This window comes from Strigops habroptila, chromosome 4 (genome assembly GCF_004027225.2).
Source record: "Strigops habroptila isolate Jane chromosome 4, bStrHab1.2.pri, whole genome shotgun sequence".
Taxonomy (NCBI): domain Eukaryota; kingdom Metazoa; phylum Chordata; class Aves; order Psittaciformes; family Psittacidae; genus Strigops; species Strigops habroptila.
Genome location: NC_046358.1, coordinates 69,328,803 through 69,346,117, shown reverse-complemented (window position 1 = coordinate 69,346,117; position 17,315 = coordinate 69,328,803). Strand labels below are relative to the sequence as shown.

The window sequence follows — 17,315 nt, the reverse complement described above, 5'->3', positions numbered from 1 at the left end:
CTAGAAAGCTTTAACTTGATAGCTTTGAGGGTGTGTGGTATTTGGGGCTCAGTTGTCTGCCATGTGGCCAATAAGGGGAGCAGATAAGTACAGGATGTGGTTATAGATTTATTTATGAGAACAGTTAGAGCAGATCTTTAGCAGAAGCATGGTCCATACTTCAGTCACGTAGGGGATGGTGAGGAAAGTCTTGGTGGTTGTTATTTAATGACAGTAATTCATTATAAATGATGGAAATATGAATGTCGCTAATAAAGCCTTCTCTTTCAGAGGATGAAGACTTTTCAGTCCTTTTAAAAGCCTTAGAAGGTAGGTGTGAAGGATTTAATCTCATCTGTACCAAGGGGAATGGTTGTACTCTGGACAGTTAGGAAGGGGGTTGTTAAAGAACAATACATCCAAAGGTGTGTTGGATTAATTAGAAGTGGTTTAAGAGTTGTAGCTGAACTAGGGAAGTGCAAGATCTGGATTCAATTAGAGTAGTTGTTATGGCGAATTGTATTTCTAGCTGGCTTGTAGACTGCAGTTTTCTAAGATATTACATACATACACTCTCCATAGGCATCTGCTCATAGGAAGGCACCTTGTCTTACTTTGTAGACTTTGCAGCTGCAGTTTTGAACTTGATATATTGAAGCAGCTGATGTGGTGTAGTCAAACAAATGCTTTGTGAATAGTGCATGTGAAATGGGCCATCCTTTATTTCAGTTTTAACACCACCATTTAACATGTTTAACATTTCTGAGTTTGCCCCTGTTTTACTAAGTATATGCTTGTAAAGAAATTACTTGAAGTAGTCAGCTAAACAGTTAATACCCTGTGATCATTCTTAAACCAAACATTGTGTATTATTTCTCAGCTCTAAACAGTTTTTATTTATCTTCTCCAGGTTACGAGCAGTACATCAATGAGGGAGTCAAGCTTCCACCTTTAGTATGTGTGATAACAGGTAATATTTTATTTGCATTACAATTCTTTCAGTGCTAATACAGAAGACTTCACTGTCACTTTTGCTCTATGCTGATTCTTGTGTTGATGGTGAAGAGACAGGAGAGACTGTTGTCTTATGTGGTTATAGGAGTAGTGATTTACAGTTGGGCTGTTGCAGCCGTGCAATCATGGCACATCTTTAAAGAGGAGAAGCTCTCAGCCTCACTCTGTAGTACAGCTATGCATTACTCCACGTTCAAAAGAATTTATACTCAGCATTGAGGTGCTGCTGCAAAAGAAACATAAAATCTGATGTTTGGGGTGCTAAGCAGAACAATTATTTAGTGCTGGAAAAGAGGAACATCAAACAAAGTTTTGCCAAAGGATTATGTAGACAGAGTAAAAATGTTCTTTGGTTAGCTTTCTCATTAAGATCAAACTAAAACTTAGTGTGATTTTGAAGAGCCAATTGTACTGATTAGATTTGTCCTTAGTTACTTGGTTATCACATGGCTATGCAGGTCAAGACTGAGGAAATTGATGGGCTGAGGCCAACAGTATGAGGTTCAACAAGGCTCAGTTCCAGGGCCTGCATTTGTGCTGCAACAACCCCATGCAGCGCTCCAGGCTTGGGGAAGAGTGTCTGGAAAGCTGCTCATGGAAAACGACCTGGGGATGCTGGTCAGCAGCAGCTGAACACAACCCAGATTGTGCCCAGGCAGCTAAGGTGGCCAACAGACTCCTGGCCTGGATCAGCACCGTTGTGGCAGCAGGATCAGGGCAGTGATCATCCCCCTGTACTGAGCACTGGTGAGGCTGCACCTCGAATCCTGCGTTCATTTCTGGGCACCTCACAACAAGAGAGGCATTGAGGTGGTGGAGCAGGTCCAGAGAAGGGCAACGGAGCTGGTGAAGGGCCTGGAGCACAAGTGTGATGAGGAACAGCTGAGGGAACAGGGGGGGTTTAGTCTGGAGAAGAGGAGGCTCAGGGGGGACCTTATCGCTCTCTACAACTACCTGAAAGGAGGATGAAGCTGGGATGTGGCTGGTCTCTTCTCCCAAGGAATAAGTGACAGGACGAGAGGAAATGGCCTTAAGCTGTGCCAGGGAAGGTTTAGACTGGATATTTGGGAAAATTTCTTCCCCAAAGGGTGGTCAGGCATTGGAACAGGCTGCCCAGGGCAGTGGTAGAGTCACCGTCCCTAGAGATATTTAAAACGTGTGGATGTGGCACTTAGGGACATTGTTTAGTGGACTGGACAGTGCTGGGTTAACAGCGGAACTTCATGATCTTAAAGATGTTTTCCAACCTTGATGATTCTGTGTTGATGCAGATTCTTCTAAATACTGAGTGAGAGAGAAGTCTGTGTTCCCATGGCTTTAAAGAGGACATGTTTTTTATGTGTCTTTTTGAAGACTGTGTGTAGTAGCCTTTTGGGTACCTGATACAACAGGAGTTTGTAGCTGTGCAGGCAGATGCAGAGTCCACAGTATTTTCAGTCATCTTGTTAAATGTTATGCATATTTTTTTCTGTTTTTAAACAGGTAAAGGACCTTTAAAAGACTACTACAATGGACTGATAAGCAAGCTGCACTTCAAACATATCCAGATCTGTACACCATGGCTTGAAGCTGAGGATTACCCTCTTTTGCTTGGTAAATAGTGGATTATGAAATAGGCTCGAGAATGTGCGAGAAACTGCTCAGCACATTTGCAGAGAGCTGACAGAGACTTTGCACAGGAGTTGGTAGAATATAGTAAGTGAATGAAGTTGCTGCTTAGTGATGGGGTATTTGTGGGTTTGACTTTGCTGGCTAAATTTCTTTAACTAGAGTTCTTCACTGTTATCCCAAGAAGTAGGTGGAGTACCTGTGTTGCTCTTCTAGCCTATTCTTTGTACTTTTTGTTTCTTCTAACTGGCCTGAAATACAGTGTGCCCGTGGATGTTCCAGTTGACTTTCAGGGTCACTTCAGTACATGAAATCATAAAGTTCTTGGTTGGCCAACCAAAAGTAGTTGAAATTCTAAATTGACACATCTTTGGAGTAGTATTCGCTCAGCATGTTCATTGTATTAGCATAAAGTGTGAGTAAGCTTAATAAAGTAGTAAAATACATATTCAACTTGATCTACATTCTGCAGGGTTAGAGCCTGCCAATTTCTGTGGCTGTAAAACACTGTTACTTGGTACTTTTAACTAACGTCTATAAAATCACACTGTAATGCCTCTGTTTTGAAACCGCTTGAGCTGGAAGAGGTCGCTAGTGAGCCATGCAGTGATCCCCTCTGGATCGTAGTGGCGTTTTCCGGGGCACTTAACCCTTCTTAACAGGTGAAGAGGCAGAAAGGCTGACTTAAGATACCTGAAATGTAAAATTCCTGGAATTTAACATGCGCTTCCCAGGTGTGTTTCTAAAGCCTGGCTCATGTTAGTCACAAAATACATTGTGCTTTTTTTCCTCCCCCAAATGCTTGAAATGGAGTCAGTCTGGATGGTGCTGAAGGTAGTTCATGTTCAGCTCGTGTCACCCACAGAAACAGAAAGGTTTGCAGTAAACTGGCAGAGCTGCTGTGGGGAGTTCAGCCTTTCCTCTCTTCTCTTTGCAGGCTCAGCAGACCTGGGTGTGTGCCTCCATAAATCATCCAGTGGTTTGGATTTACCCATGAAGGTGGTAGATATGTTTGGCTGTTGTTTACCTGTGTGTGCAATACATTTTGAATGGTAAGAGCTTGTTTCTGCTGCTACACTGTGAGTGGATGATGCAAAGCAGCATTTATACAAAGCAGGAGTTCAGTAGCTGCTGCATGTATCAGATGCGATCCCAGAATCACACCATAATCATGTTTTATTCAATAAATTGGAAATAAAGGTTGTTTTATTTTAAGTTTAAAAATTAACACTAGTTTCTATCAAGTTGGGAGCATTTAAAGCAACCATTTGCCTTAAAAAAAACCCATCCTGTAATCCTTTGCTTCCAGGTAGTTCCTTTAAAAAGAAGCTTCCTTCTGCACAGATGCGTCTGTGTTCTGTGCAGGGAGGAGTGTGTGTGTGTAGTCACTCTTACAATTTATGGCCTTTAGGGAAGCAGGAGGTTTAATAAAGGAAGATAAGTTCTCTGTGAGGGTCTCATGAACTGGCTTGTGGACAGATTTTTCCTTCTGGGTTAACTTTAAAGTAAATTATTGCCCTGATTTTTAATGTTTGTCCAGATGAGTGGCCTAAAGACAGAGTGAGAGTCCTTCTGTACTGTAATGGTAGATTTAAATATCTTGACATAGAAGGGAGAAACACTCTTTAAATTTAAATGTTTAAAGCTGCCGCCTTCATTCCATGTTCAAGGAATCATAGACAGGTTTGGGCTGGAAGGGACCTTAGAGCTCATCCAGTTCCATCCCCCTGCCATGGGCAGGGACACCTTTCACTAGAGCAGGTTGCTCCAAGCCCCTGTGTCCAAGCTGGCCTTGAACACTGCCAGGGATGGGGCAGCCACAGCTTCTCTGGGCACCCTGTGCCAGCGCCTCAGCACCCTCACAGGGAAGAGCTTCTGCCTAAGATCCCATCTCAGTCTCCCCTCTGGCAGGTTAAAGCCATTCCCCCTTGACCTGTCCCTACAGGCCCTTGTCCAAAGCCCCTCTCCAGCTTTCTTGTAGCCCCTTCAGGCACTGGGAGCTGCTCTAAGGTCTCCCCTTAAGGAGCCTTCTCTTGTCCAGGCTGAACCAGCCCAGCTCTCTCAGCCTGGCTCCAGAGCAGAGCTGCTCCAGCCCTCGCAGCATCTCCGTGACCTCCTCTGGACTTGCTCCAACAGCTCCACGTCCCTCTTGTGTTGTTGCCCCAGAGCTGGATCAGGACTGCAGGGGGGGTCTCCCCAGAGCGCAGCAGAGGGGGAGAATCCCCTCCCTCGACCTGCTGCTCACTCTCTGGGGATGCAGCCCAGCACACACCTTGTCAGGTGTGAAGCTCATATCCAAACATCCCAGATGATGGTCTCTTTTGATGTCACTGAGCAACTTTTTAATTGTGTATGCCCCACTCCCTGCTTTTATTCTCACATTTTCTTCTGTGACTTGTGTTCACAGTTTACATGAGCTCGTGAAGCATGATGAAAATGGTCTGATATTCAGGGACTCGGATGAACTTGCAGAACAACTAAAGGTAAAGGACTGACTGGTTTTCCTTTCCCACTAGCTGTAAGTGCAGAGGTGCCACCATGTGAAAAGCCCTTCCATATGTGCTGTCACCTTTGTGCTTTGCATTCTCGGAGTACATGGCTTTGCCTGGTGAATGTTACTGCCTTCACTTGATTTGAATATGAATCTGAAGCTGGTTTAGATGTTGTCACTGTTCACTAGTCGTAGGATTAGACCTAAGAGAGCTCTCTTCCTGCAGCATTGTAGTTCAGGGTTTGTTTTGGGGAGGCTAGAATGAACCTAAAATGTGATATGATGGTATTTTAATGTGGTTTTCCTTTTTTCTTTTTTTTTCTTTTTTTTTTTTCTTTTTTTTTTTTAACTTACAGATGCTTTTTTTGGAATTCCCTGCCCTGGAAGGCAAACTTCACAGCTTCAGGAAAAACCTCCGTGCGTGCAAGCAGCTGCGCTGGGATGAGAGCTGGGACCAGACTGTTCTGCCTTTGCTTGGGCAGAATGAGTGACTTTTTGTGGGGAGGAGGGTGTCAAAAAAGCTGATTCCTTCCTGGAGCTGCCTGAATTTGCTCAACAGTGAATAAACACTTTGTATTGGCTATAGTTGGAGCTTTTAAGTACTTCCTCTTGGAAGCAGTGTCTGCACACACCTCTTCCTTTACCATTTGAGCTTCTTGTGTGAGTACTCGTGCTGACAGCGCAGCCGAGGCTGTTTGTTGTGTGCTGACAGCATTAAGTCTTGAGGGAAGACATGGGTCCCATGCTGAAGAGCTTGAGCCTTGCCATTTGCACTGGCCTGCCTTCCTTATCCCTTCGGATGAATCTTTAGAAAGTGGGAGAGGTTTAGTTGCTGTAGGAACTCGTGCGTGAAATCTGTTATCTGTGCTGCCTAAAGGTCACTTTTTGGTGAAGATACTTAGAGAACTACTATCAGATAGACCTGTTGTACAGTAAGCACTCTAGGAGGTGATGTGGGTACGTTTTCTTCCAAATGAGAGATGCCCTTTACAAAAATTACTCGAGCTGAGGCTACAGTGGGGATTTTATTTTTCCAACCAGTTAAGATCACAAAACCATAGAACATTTGTGTTGGAAGGGACTCTAAAGATCATTAAGGATTCTTGGCTCGTCTTCCCTAGACAAGCTCTGGCTATTCTCTTGTATGATTTATTGAGACAGAACTGTTTTGTTTCAAAGTTGTTTTCTTTTTTACAGTGTGTGCAAGAAGGTGAAAGCACAGCCACTGGTATGTGACAGCTTTATGGAGCACTTAGAGGAAAAGAGACCTTTCAGTGAGTGTTGTCCTTGTACACTGAAGCAAATGTGCCCATTTACTGTGAGAAAGAACATCAAAAGCTTCCCTTTTTGAACAGGTGACTAGAAAAGTACAAAATAAACCCAAAACATTATTAAAGTCCATATAACTTTGCTTCATGAGTGCTACCAAGAAGGAGAAAAATGACTGCTATAGCTGAATGCAGGACAGACACCTTCCACTAGAGCAGGTTGCTCCAAGCCCCTGTGTCCAGCCTGGCCTTGAACACTGCCAGGGATGGGGCAGCCACAGCTTCTCTGGGCAACCTGTGCCAGCGCCTCAGCACCCTCACAGGGAAGAACTTCTGCCTAAGAGCTCATCTCAGTCTCCCCTCTGGCAGGTTAAAGCCGTTCCCCCTTGGCCTGTCCCTACAGGCCCTTGTCCAAAGCCCCTCTCAGGTTTTTTGTAGCCCCTTTAGGTATTGGTTTTCAAGCAAAATCCTCTCCAGTGGTTTGGCCATTCCCCTGTAGCCATCAGTGTGCACATGGAGATAAATTAAGCACGTCCCTAATTAAACAGTAATGCCAAAAGCTTTAGAGAGGTTTCACCTTCCCATAATGCTTTTTTTTAGATCCAAAAAAGCCATCGGTACAGAACTTTAAGTGACTTGAAGAATTTTGTGTTAGGGAGATAAAGGAGCTCCTGTGGGGGCTGCTAACGCACATTTACTCCAGAAATAGCACCTGTGAATTCTTCCTTCTTGGGAAGAGGTAGCTAAAACCTGTGTGGGGTTCCTTCTGCACATCCCACTTACTAGTAGTAGTCACGGCTCCTTCAGCTTGATTAAGATGATTCTTGCTCGATGATTCAAGTTTCAAGTTACCCATCGTCCATTTTCTCTATTCCTGCAGACTGAGGTGGTGAAAGTATTTGTTCTTTTGAGTAGATTTTAAAACAAGGCAAAGAAAAGGAAGTTAAAAGAGGAGAAAGACCAGCATATTTCATGTTGTGCTTCAGGACAGTAGCGTCCAACAGGAAAATGATGGATTGTGGAAAGCTTCAGAGAAGGTGAGCTCACTTCTTCCTCTTCTACACAGAGCAGGGATACAGTGTATGATTCTGGTTTTGCTTTCTGGCCAGTCTGAGAGGATGGCTTCCCAACAGCTAGTTGTGACAGTCCTTATGTGACAGGAATATGAATCAAGTTTATGTTATCACTGCAGAATAAAGATGCATCTGATTTACAGCACCTGATTTACCTTCTCTTTCAGCTTCTGGCAATATCTGCTACATTCACTGTAGGCAGTTTTCATTATTCATTTTTAAGATGACCCCGACTGCAAGTATGCAGGTGCATACAAACAAGTATAAAAAGACACAGACCATTACAGCTGGTTTTAATATTAAAAATATATTTATTCCAGTGAAGCATTGCTTTGCTCCCTTGTCAGTGTGAGATACTCATCCTGTGGTCCTGCAGATGTACCTCCGTTAGAAAGCAGAACATGGTCAGACAAAGAAATCCAGTTAAATTCTGTTGTCTTCTCCAGAACCAGAGCACAGTATGATCAGGGCTGGTTTTCCTATTGCCTTAAGGTTCCCAGGTACCTTTAGGGGCAGCAGTAATTCACTTTGACAACAGCCTGGGCGTGGAGTTGTATCCTCAGTGCCTCTCCTGCAGGTCTCTAGAACTCAAGATCACCTTGTTGCCAGGATGGGATAGCTCCTGTTGCTCTGAAAACTGGAATTCTATTTGCCAAGTCTATATAAATAGCTGGAGAATAGTTACATTTGACTGCACATCACAGAGGAAAACACGATTGCTGTGGGCTGGAATAATCTGCCACCCAATCTCAGCTTTATCTGTAAAGAGAAAAGCTGGGAATCAGATTTCTGCTTCATAAAATGAAGATCAAAGGCTGCATGTCTAGTTCTGTACTAAGATCTCTAGCATGCTGTTAAAGCGAGCCACAGGTGAATGCTTACCAGTACCTGTTCTTAAACATGACCAGCAATGCTTCTGCTCTGCACAGGGTGTGATTTTGTGAGTTAACCAGGGGCCGCAGGCCAGCTGCGCCACTGGGAGACTGCAAGAGATGGGCTTTTGAGGAGTCTGTGAAGGAAAATCCCAAATCCCTCCCTATTGTACTTCATAGAATCATAGTTAGGAGTGGAAGGGACCTTAACGATCATCTACTTAATCTCTATTTGGGGTATTTTAACTCTCAACAATTAAGATAAAGGTTTGAGGCTGTATCTCGAACTTTATCACTGTGACAGTGCAGCAGGTTTTCCTCCTTTAAGCTTAACCCTTTTTTAGTTCCCTTTTGCCACCACACTTGGGATTCATCTTGGGTTGGCACTGACAAACATGAATTGTGATAGATGGGATGGAGCTAAAAACTAAGTTCCCATCTCCTGAGCAAATCCATGTGGGAAAGGGACTGCTTTTAGGCAGAGCACTCTTAAATCCAGCTCTAGGACAAAACCCTCACTGTTGGGCAATACTCATCACCAAAACCCACTCCTGTTCATCTCTACTTGGGGAACAAGGCCAAAACTGTTAATGAAAAAGGCACGTACCGAGTTGAGCCTGGAAGAGGTGATAGGTGTCTGGATTCCGGACTGTGAAAGCAGTGTAGACTTCAGGAGGTTTTCTGTCTGCTCTGGAAGTGGAGAGTTGCTGTAGCAGACCAACAAGGGCTCCAATGATCTCTGGATCATATACCACATCTGCACAAAAAGGAAAGCATCTCATATTTCTTGAGAATGGAGCAAAAAGCAGAATGAAAACTACAAAACAAAAATATAAAATATTCACCTTGCCAGAGAGTATGATTTTTGTGTTCAGGGTTAAAAATTCCCAAGAAGAGCTCTTACAAAACACCTCTATTTGTGTGCTGTGTCAATTTTCCTCATCTCCAATATCACCAAAACTCACTAAAAATCAGTGCTCCTTCTTATAAAGGGACTGTCAGATATTGTAATTAAGCCCAGTGAGACAGCAAAAGCACTGAGCATTGGTGCTCTGCTACAGCTGTCCTTAGCAGAAACTGGCTTGTTACAAACTGTATTTTAGAGGCTGATTGCAAAGGAGTTGGTTTGAACTGCAGCTGTTTTCATCTCAAATCGTTTCCCTGAGAGCAGAAATAGAGATGGAAGGTCAGTCTGATGATGAAGGGGCACAAAACATCAGCTTTACTGACCAGCACCACGATTCTGAAATGTGTCAGCCGTGCTAGGGACTGAGACTCGAGAGGTGGTGGTTACTACAGCAAAATGTGGAGGTATGTGCATGTACCACCAACCGACATACCGGTTACTCTTAGAATCATAGAATCAACCAGGTTGGAAAAGACCTTTAAGATCATCAAGTCCAACCATTCCCCAGCACTGCCAAGGCCACCACTAAACCATGTCACTGAGGGCCTCATCTACACAGTTTGTGAACACTTGCAGGGACGGTGACTCCACCACTGCCCTGGGCAGCCTGTTCCAACGCCTGACCACCCTTTGGGGAAGAAACTGTTCCTAATATCCAGTCTAAACCTCCCCTGGCACAGCTTGAGGCCATTTCTTCTTGTCCTATCACTTGTTACTTGGGAGAAGAGACCAACCCCCACCTCACTACAACCTCTTTTCAGGTAGTTGTAGATACAACTCTTGATACAACATAGTAAGGGAACGTCCTCAGTAACTACTAACAGCAAACAGTAGATATGTATTGATCACCTCCACTACTGTACTTAGGCTGTGCAGTACAGCTGGCATGAGGTAACACTCAAACCCTGAGTATTTTCTAAGATTCACGTATTTAATGCATTAGGTGACACCTTTAATGACAAAGGCAGAATATTTGGTCATGTTTCACCTGAATTCTTAGGTAATTCTTGCTTTGCAAAGCCCCAGATCAGGGAGTAAAATCCTCTAGCTACAGCTCAGAAATGTTACTATTGCTACATTTTGCAGTATTAGATTTTTTATATGCTTCCTCCAGATTTATACATAGGGAAGATCCAAAAAGGAGTTGTGATTTGGCTTTTTGGTGGGTTGGTTGGTTTGTTTAATATGTTATCCCTCAAGAGAACGCCAAGATGGCCTGTTAGTATTGATCATTGCCTCTCAGTATTGATGAGGCTCTGAACAGTTGGATTTATCATCTGTTTCTGGATCTTAAAACGTAGAAGGGATAAATAATTTGCTTTTTAATGTTACGTACACAGCTGCTGAACATCTGGAAAGACTAAATGATGAAATGAACTGGAAGAAGATCTGCCACACGCCTCCAAACACGGAGACAGGGCTGAGCACATTGTGCACACAGACACCTCCGTGCTCCCCTCTCTAACCTGTGCGGTCACCCACCGTGAGGTACAACCAGGGCGAAGGTACCTGCTGCAATGATGACATCAGGTTGAAGAGCCAACAGCTGGTTTTCTGTAACTGAGCCCCACTCAAGTTCTGCAACAATTACTTTTGGGGTTTGGTGATTTGTTCCTTCTGCCTCCTGGCCTCCGGATTCCAGCTGGATATGCTGGGCAGCTTCAAGCTCCAGGACAAAGCCATTCAAACAGATGTTTTCCTTCAGCTGTTGGAGAACACGGTGGTGGTAGTCACTAAATATGTATGTCTTGGGATTGCAGGTTTTACAGATGGCAATTCCAGTGAAGCCGATTCCACTTCCTAATTCCAAGACTGTCCTGAAGGGTAAAGAAGTACTTAGCAGGACTCTAAGTGGAGTTAGGAAATCAAAGCACCCACAATCTAAGCTTTGTCTCAGATGATGGGGACAGTTGGTGAACACTGAAGAAGCCATTGCAAGGATAAAAATGAATCACTTGAAATACTGCTCTGGCATGTGGTACAAAGCATTCCCACCATGGGGGTGGGAGACATTCCCACCTGGTTTTAGCCTTCTGCAGCGTGGGTGTCTCGATCTAACCAAGCTTTTTTCATACTCAGTGGAGAGAAACAGACACTTGGGTAGCACAGTTCCTTTCCTTGTGTGCTTACAAACAAAGCCCAGAGGAGGAGATCAGATGTGTGCACCTGCACATGGACTGTATAAAGGCAGATGGGATGAACTTTGCCACACAGTGAGTGCACTAGTTACTCACTAGACACTGCAGTAGCTGAAGTTGAGCAGCCAACTCCACAGAGCAGGTCAGACCACATGGCGTGACAGCTTTGATCTTAAAACCTGTCTTAAAAGCACTGCGAGGTCCTCTGCTGGATTCAAGTTTGACTCTAACATCTGACTGTCAAGAACAGACCAGAGCAGCAGTTACCAGCAGCCAGAGGGTGTAGTCACTGTCTGTAAATTAACTGTAACTTAATATATCTTCTTTCGGAGGTACATTGTTAAGTTACAGTTGTGTGGCTCACTCACACTATGAAACCTCTCTCCCCATCTCTCTTTCTGCGCTGGTGCTGGTACCTGTTCCTGAAGCCTGTGGGGTTCTGCAGTGCCCACTCAGCGAGGTGCAGAGCAGCCTCCCATGTGACGAGCCCCGTGGTTCCTCCAGAGATCACTGCTACGCTCTCAGAAAGGGTGACGTACTCTCCTGTAGGCTGGGGACACACAAGGCAGCCAGGGTGAATCAGCACAGACATGAGCTTTACAGTTTACAAGCAATATTAGCACCTGGGAGAAGGGAGGAAGCACTCCAGGTGTTATTGTTAAAGCCAGTTATTGCTTAGTTCAGGGGATTAAAGTGATTTATACCACTGGAGCGTTAGTTCTTACCAGTAAGTAGTTTTTGTAACAGTGAGTAGATTCTTCTTCATTTAAAATAGCTGCCAGTGCATCGTACAGTTCATCCAGAGGCTCAGCTGGGGTGGATTCGTGCTGTGGGAGGCAGAATAGGCTGGGTTTGGGGAGCAAATTGTTGTGAAACAGGAAACAGACATTAAGTCACGTTTTAATACACTCTGCCATAATGTTTTCCTCTGAATGCTGTGGTTTGTTATTACATAAGGTCAAACTGGCATATTTTCAAGGAAAAAGACAACTAAGTAGCAAGGAACACGACAAGCATTACCTTTTTGATGAGTTCAGTTAGAAAGCATCTTCTGTACCGGACTGAAGGGGGATATTTCACACACAAAGGGTGGAGAATGGTCTAGAACAAAATCAGCAATTGAAACCAGTTACTAAGTTTCTGGTATGCCAGGCAGGAAGGGGCAGAGAAGCTGTGGCTGCCCCATCCCTGACAGTGTTCAAGGCCAGGTTGGACACAGGGGCTTGGAGCAACCTGGTCTAGTGGAATGTGTCCCTGCCCATGGCAGGGGGTTGGAACTGGATGAGTTTTAAGGTCTCTTCAACCCAAACCAGTCTGGGATTCTATGATTAAAGACATCTGTGCTCTGGCACATGAGTCTTAATGTTGATGCTAAGAACAGCTTACAGCAGGAAGAGAAGGAAACCTGCTGTCATGCCGGGCAAAATAAAAAGCCGTGACCCTGACCTTCGTAACGATGAGCAAACCCAGCCGCGGACAGTGAGTGCTCAGCCCGCAGAAGATGCAGCAGGCAGGCCGCGCACCGCCGCGACACCCAGCATGCTGCCTTACCCTGTGCAGAACATCCAGGAGCAGGGAGGAGTCCGGCGAGGTCCGCAGGCTATGCTCAAATTCCTAAAATAGAGTAAATACAGGTAATGATGCTGCTCCGTCCCCTCCGGCCGCCTCCCGGCAAGGGCAGCCGCCCGTGCCCGCTCTTCCGTACCGGCCAGGGGAAGGAGCGGAGCTGCCGGGCCGCCAGGAAGCAGCGCTGGAAGCGGAGCCCCAGCTCCGGCCCGGCCATGACGCTTCAGCGCGGTCTCGAACCGCGATCATCCGGTGACGAGTCCGATGCTCTCCGGGTTGAGCTACCCGGACCCGCGGGGGGCTCGAGCGGCCCCTGTGCGCGCCCCCGCGCACCCCGATGACGCCATCTGTGCGCCCTGTGAACGTCATCGCTGTGCGCCGCGGCGAAGGACACGGCGCCCGCCCGCCTTGCAGAGCCGCGCCGGGCCGCTCCGGGAGCGCGGACGGGAACGGGGCCGGCGGCGCCATGACCGGATACACCGAGGACGAGAAGCTGCGGCTGCAGCAGCTGCGCGCCCTGCGGCGCCGCTGGCTGCGGGACCAGGAGCTGAGCGAGCGGGAGCCCGTGCTGCCGCCGCGGCGGCTCGGGCCGGTGGCCGCCTTCTGGGAGCGGTTCCTGAAGCCCGGGGGGCTGTGGCGGCAGCAGGTGAGCGGGTACGGGCCGGAGGGACGCCGCCGGAGCCCCCCGGGCTGGGCCTGACGCGCGTCCCGCTGCCCGCAGGTGTACAAGACCTACCAGACCGGCGGGTTCGTCCTGGTGCGGGTCCTCATCCCCGCCTGGATCATCCTTTACTACCTGAAGTACCACGGCATGGTGCGTGCGCGGCCGGGCACACGCGTTAACCGCCGTGCGGGGGGATGTGACAGCCTGTCACACGGGGGTTGGCATGAACGTGCTGGTCCCGTGTCCGCCCCGCTGACACCTCGTGCTCTGCCCCCGGGGTTCAACTTGTTTCAGCCCTGTTTCTCCTTGCTCGGGTGGCACAGATATGTATTTTTGGGGGGATCTTTCATGGCAGTGACCAGCTGTGACCGTGCCACCCCCCATGAGCTGGGAAGCTGCATCCTACTCGTTGCTTTCCCGCAGGAGCAGTGGCCCTGGGGATAACCAGGCTGGTGTGGGGAGGGGGTGGCCAACATGTTGCTGGTGGGACAGACCCCCCTGCGCATACACTCTAACCTTGCCTGGGAGGTGGAGCTTTGTTACCCTCGGGTATTGCTTTAACTGGTGGCAAGAACCCAGCTTAACCAGCCCTGAACTCAGTTGTGCTTACAAGGGTCTTTCCCCCGTGCTGGAATTCGTGTGTACCGCCTCTGGGTAATGCTCCTCCTCTTTTCCCCCTTCCCTCTTTTCTTCCCCCTTCCAGAAAAAGCCGCACGGTATCGTTATGTCTAACCCACGGATATTCCCAGTAAGTCTTTAACACTTGTTTTATCTCCCAACTTCGTAAGCCAGGCAGGAAGTGGGTGACGGGGTGAAGTGCAGCTCTGTGCAGTAGCCACGTGGGGAGAATTTCTCCGTGGATGTGCCTGATCCCGTGCGCAGGACAGTTGCAGTGTGTTGGAGGAGTTCCCATTCTGGCCTCGGAGCAATCCCCATTTCAGCAGGATATTTGAGTACCTGGCTGACAGCACCGCCCATCCTGTGGGAATGCAAGTGTTAGTTAGTTACGGCACAACAGCAACTTTGTGAAGGATTTGGATGTTTGAAACCCCTGGGAAAGTGGGATTAATGCATGGAATGACACCAGAGGGCTTCTGCTTCTCTTATAGAAGCTGAGCTCTGCTCTTTCTGTCAGTTGTAGGTTTTTTGCTTGACACGTCCCTAATTGTGCTTTATCTAAACTAAAACTAAACAGTTCCATCCTTAACAAGCACAGAACAGCACGATGAAGGTCAAGCTATAGGTCTCGGGCTTCAGCCTAATTACTCAGCCTAATTGACTTGAGTTAGCTCAGCTTGGTAGGCCAAGGCAGAGCCTGAAGCTGTAACAGGCAGCACTTGGGCATCAGATTGATTTCAAAGGGGTTACATGGCTCTTCATGGGCTGCAGGCCCTGGATTTGGAGGCTCGTGTAAAGCTGTGCTGTGCTGAAGGTGTTGTGGCATCCCGAGGGACCTGGACAGGCTGGAGAGGTGGCACCATGTGAACCTCATGGCTCGATGGCCGCATGCAAAGAGTTGTGGTAAATGGCTCAATGTCCAGTTGGAAACCTGTAACGAGTGGTGTCCCTCAGGGATCGGTGTTGGGACCGGTCCTGCTCAACATCTTTGTCGGCGACATGGACAGTGGGATGGAGTGTGCCCTCAGCAAGTTTGCCGACGACACCAAGCTGTGTGGTTCGGTTGATATGCTGGAGGGAAGGGGTGCCATCCAGAGGGACCTTGACACGTTTGTGAGGTGGGCCGATGCCAACCTCATGAAGTTTAACCAAGCCAACTGCAAGGTCCTACACCTGGGTCGGGGCAATCCCAGGCACTGCTACAGGTTGGGTGGAGAAGAGATTCAGAGCAGCCCTGCGGAGAAGGACTTGGGGTGTTGGTTGACGAGAAGCTTAACATGAGCCTGCTTCAGTGTGCACTTGCAGCCCAGAAAGCCAACCATGTCCTGGGCTGCATCAAAAGAAGCGTGACCAGCAGGTTGAAGGAGGTGATCCTGCCCCTCTGCTCTTGTGAGACCTCACTTGGAGTACTGCGTACAGTTCTGGTGTCCTCAACATAAGAAGGACATAGAGCTGTTGGAGCGAGTCCAGAGGAGGCCACGAGGATGATAAGGGGGCTGGAGCACCTCCCGTATGAAGACAGGCTGAGAGAGTTGGGGCTGTTCAGGCTGGAGGAGAGAAGGCTGCATGGAGACCTCATAGCAGCCTTCCAGTATCTGAGGGGGGCCTATAAGGATGCTGGGGAGGGACTCTTCATTTGGGACTGTAGTGGTAGGACAAGGGGTAATGGGTTCAAACTTAAACAGGGGAAGTTTAGATTAGATATAAGGAAGAAGTTCTTTACAGTGAGGGTGGTGAAGCACTGGAATGGGTTGCCCAGGGAGGTTGTGGATGCTCCATCCCTGGCGGTGTTCAAGGCCAGGTTGGACAGAGCCTTGGACCACATGGTTTAGGGCAAGGTGTCCCTGCCCATGGCAGGGGGGTTGGAACTAGATGATCTTAAGGTCCTTTCCAACCCTTACTATTCTATGATTCTATGAGTTCAACAAGGCCAAGTGCAAGGTCCTGCCCCTGGGTTGGGGCAATCTCCAGCACAAACACAGGCTGGGGGAGACTGGATGGAGCAGTCTGAGGAGAGGGCTTGGGGGTGTTGGTCGATGAGCAGCTGCTCCCCATGACCCGGCTTCAGTGAGCGCTTGAGCCCAAAACCCCCCATGTGCTGGGCTGCATCCCCAGAGCGTGAGCAGCAGGTCGAGGGAGGGGATTCTCCCCCTCTGCTGCGCTCTGGGGAGACCCCCCCTGCAGTCCTGATCCAGCTCTGGGGCAACAACACAAGAGGGACGTGGAGCTGTTGGAGTGAGTCCAGAGGAGGCCACGGAGATGCTGCGAGGGCTGGAGCAGCTCTGCTCTGGAGCCAGGCTGAGAGAGCTGGGCTGGTTCAGCCTGGAGAAGAGAAGGCTCCTTAAGGGGAGACCTTAGAGCAGCTTCCAGTGCCTGAAGGGGCTACAAGAAAGCTGGAGAGGCGCTTTGGACAAGGGCCTGTAGGGACAGGCCAAGGGGGAATGGCTTTAACCTGCCAGAGGTAAGACTGAGATGAGCTCTTAGGCAGAAGTTCTTCCCTGTGAGGGTGCTGAGGTGCTGGCACAGGTTGCCCAGGGAAGCTGTGGCTGCCCCATCCCTGGCAGTGTTCAAGGCCAGGTTGGACACAGGGGCTTGGAGCAACCTGCTCTAGTGGAAGGTGTCCCTGTCCGTGGCAGGGGGTTGGAACTGGATGAGCTCTAAGGTCCCTTCCAACCCAAACCTGTCTGTGGTTCTCTGCAGTGCTGTAAGTCCAATATACATTTCTAAAACAAGACAGTCTCAGAACGTTTGGCTGCTCTTCTGTAGCTGAAGAGCTGGGGTAAAGCCAGGGCAAGGTTTGGATCATGTGGCTGTGGTGTGATATCAGCATCTGGGGAATGGGAGTGAATGGGAGTGTTCTGAGTGAGCTCTAGTAAGATGGGGTGTGTGTGTACGGAAGTGGAACTTAAGGCCTGTGCTGGGTGCAGGGGAAGTGCTCACCAGGCTCTCTCCTTCCCTCAGGGGGACAGAATTTTAGAGACAGGAGAAATTATTCCGCCCATGAAAGAAGAACCTGAGGAGCACCACTGATGGCTAAAGGCTGATTCTGTCCTTCAGCGAGCAAGGCGAGAACTGCAACGGCTCTCTCTTCTATAAAAGAGCCTTTATTCTGCAACA

General features: G+C 47.9%; 3 protein-coding genes across 18 annotated transcripts in view; 2 read left to right on the top strand and 1 right to left on the bottom strand.

Annotated features, from left to right (window-relative positions):
- Positions 1-12,283, top strand: part of ALG1 (ALG1 chitobiosyldiphosphodolichol beta-mannosyltransferase) — an 18,439-nt gene extending 6,156 nt beyond the window's left edge. For 5 of the 15 annotated variants that reach the window (XM_030481310.1, XM_030481305.1, XM_030481297.1 and 2 more), the window contains 8 exons: positions 271-309; positions 890-949; positions 2,476-2,586; positions 3,539-3,653; positions 5,009-5,084; positions 5,449-6,447; positions 7,241-9,616; positions 10,553-12,283. In XM_030481310.1, coding sequence (XP_030337170.1) covers positions 271-309; positions 890-949; positions 2,476-2,586; positions 3,539-3,653; positions 5,009-5,084; positions 5,449-5,583 — 536 coding nt within the window. In that variant the 3' untranslated portion in view covers positions 5,584-6,447; positions 7,241-9,616; positions 10,553-12,283. Of the gene's footprint in view, positions 1-270; positions 310-889; positions 950-2,475; positions 2,587-3,538; positions 3,654-5,008; positions 5,085-5,448; positions 9,617-10,552 lie in introns of those variants that run through there. The other 10 variants (XM_030481303.1, XM_030481298.1, XM_030481300.1 and 7 more) reach the window with 10 other exon arrangements.
- Positions 7,722-13,269, bottom strand: EEF2KMT (eukaryotic elongation factor 2 lysine methyltransferase). The gene is made up of 8 exons (XM_030481311.1): positions 13,056-13,269; positions 12,902-12,964; positions 12,371-12,451; positions 12,076-12,177; positions 11,767-11,900; positions 10,722-11,029; positions 8,913-9,062; positions 7,722-8,192 (listed from the first exon to the last, which is right to left on the bottom strand). Exons 1-8 carry the CDS (start codon positions 13,131-13,133, stop codon positions 8,092-8,094), a joined length of 1,017 nt encoding a protein of 338 aa, XP_030337171.1. The 5' UTR covers positions 13,134-13,269; the 3' UTR covers positions 7,722-8,091.
- On the top strand, positions 13,242-17,315 carry NDUFB6 (NADH:ubiquinone oxidoreductase subunit B6). 2 transcript variants are annotated; one of them, XM_030481313.1, is made up of 4 exons: positions 13,242-13,562; positions 13,638-13,730; positions 14,284-14,328; positions 17,160-17,315. In XM_030481313.1, exons 1-4 carry the CDS (start codon positions 13,254-13,256, stop codon positions 17,226-17,228), a joined length of 516 nt encoding a protein of 171 aa, XP_030337173.1. In that variant the 5' UTR covers positions 13,242-13,253; the 3' UTR covers positions 17,229-17,315. The 2 variants fall into 2 exon arrangements, with proteins under 2 accessions (XP_030337173.1, XP_030337174.1); XM_030481314.1 differs by lacking the exon at positions 13,638-13,730 and having other exon boundaries at positions 13,275-13,562.

Excerpts from the sequence above, each read along its gene's own strand:
- NDUFB6 (XM_030481313.1), top strand. The coding sequence starts at position 13,254 with ATGACGCCATCTGTGCGCCCTGTGAACGTCATCGCTGTGCGCCGCGGC. Across the intron at positions 13,563-13,637 it reads GGGGGCTGTGGCGGCAGCAG|GTGTACAAGACCTACCAGAC; the intron begins GTGAGCGGGTAC and ends CGCTGCCCGCAG. Across the intron at positions 13,731-14,283 it reads ACCTGAAGTACCACGGCATG|AAAAAGCCGCACGGTATCGT; the intron begins GTGCGTGCGCGG and ends TCCCCCTTCCAG.
- EEF2KMT (XM_030481311.1), bottom strand. The coding sequence starts at position 13,133 with ATGGCCGGGCCGGAGCTGGGGCTCCGCTTCCAGCGCTGCTTCCTGGCG. Across the intron at positions 11,901-12,075 it reads GTTACAAAAACTACTTACTG|CCTACAGGAGAGTACGTCAC; the intron begins GTAAGAACTAAC and ends GTGTGTCCCCAG. Across the intron at positions 8,193-8,912 it reads CCTCTTCCAGGCTCAACTCG|ATAAAGCTGAGATTGGGTGG; the intron begins GTACGTGCCTTT and ends TTCTCTTTACAG.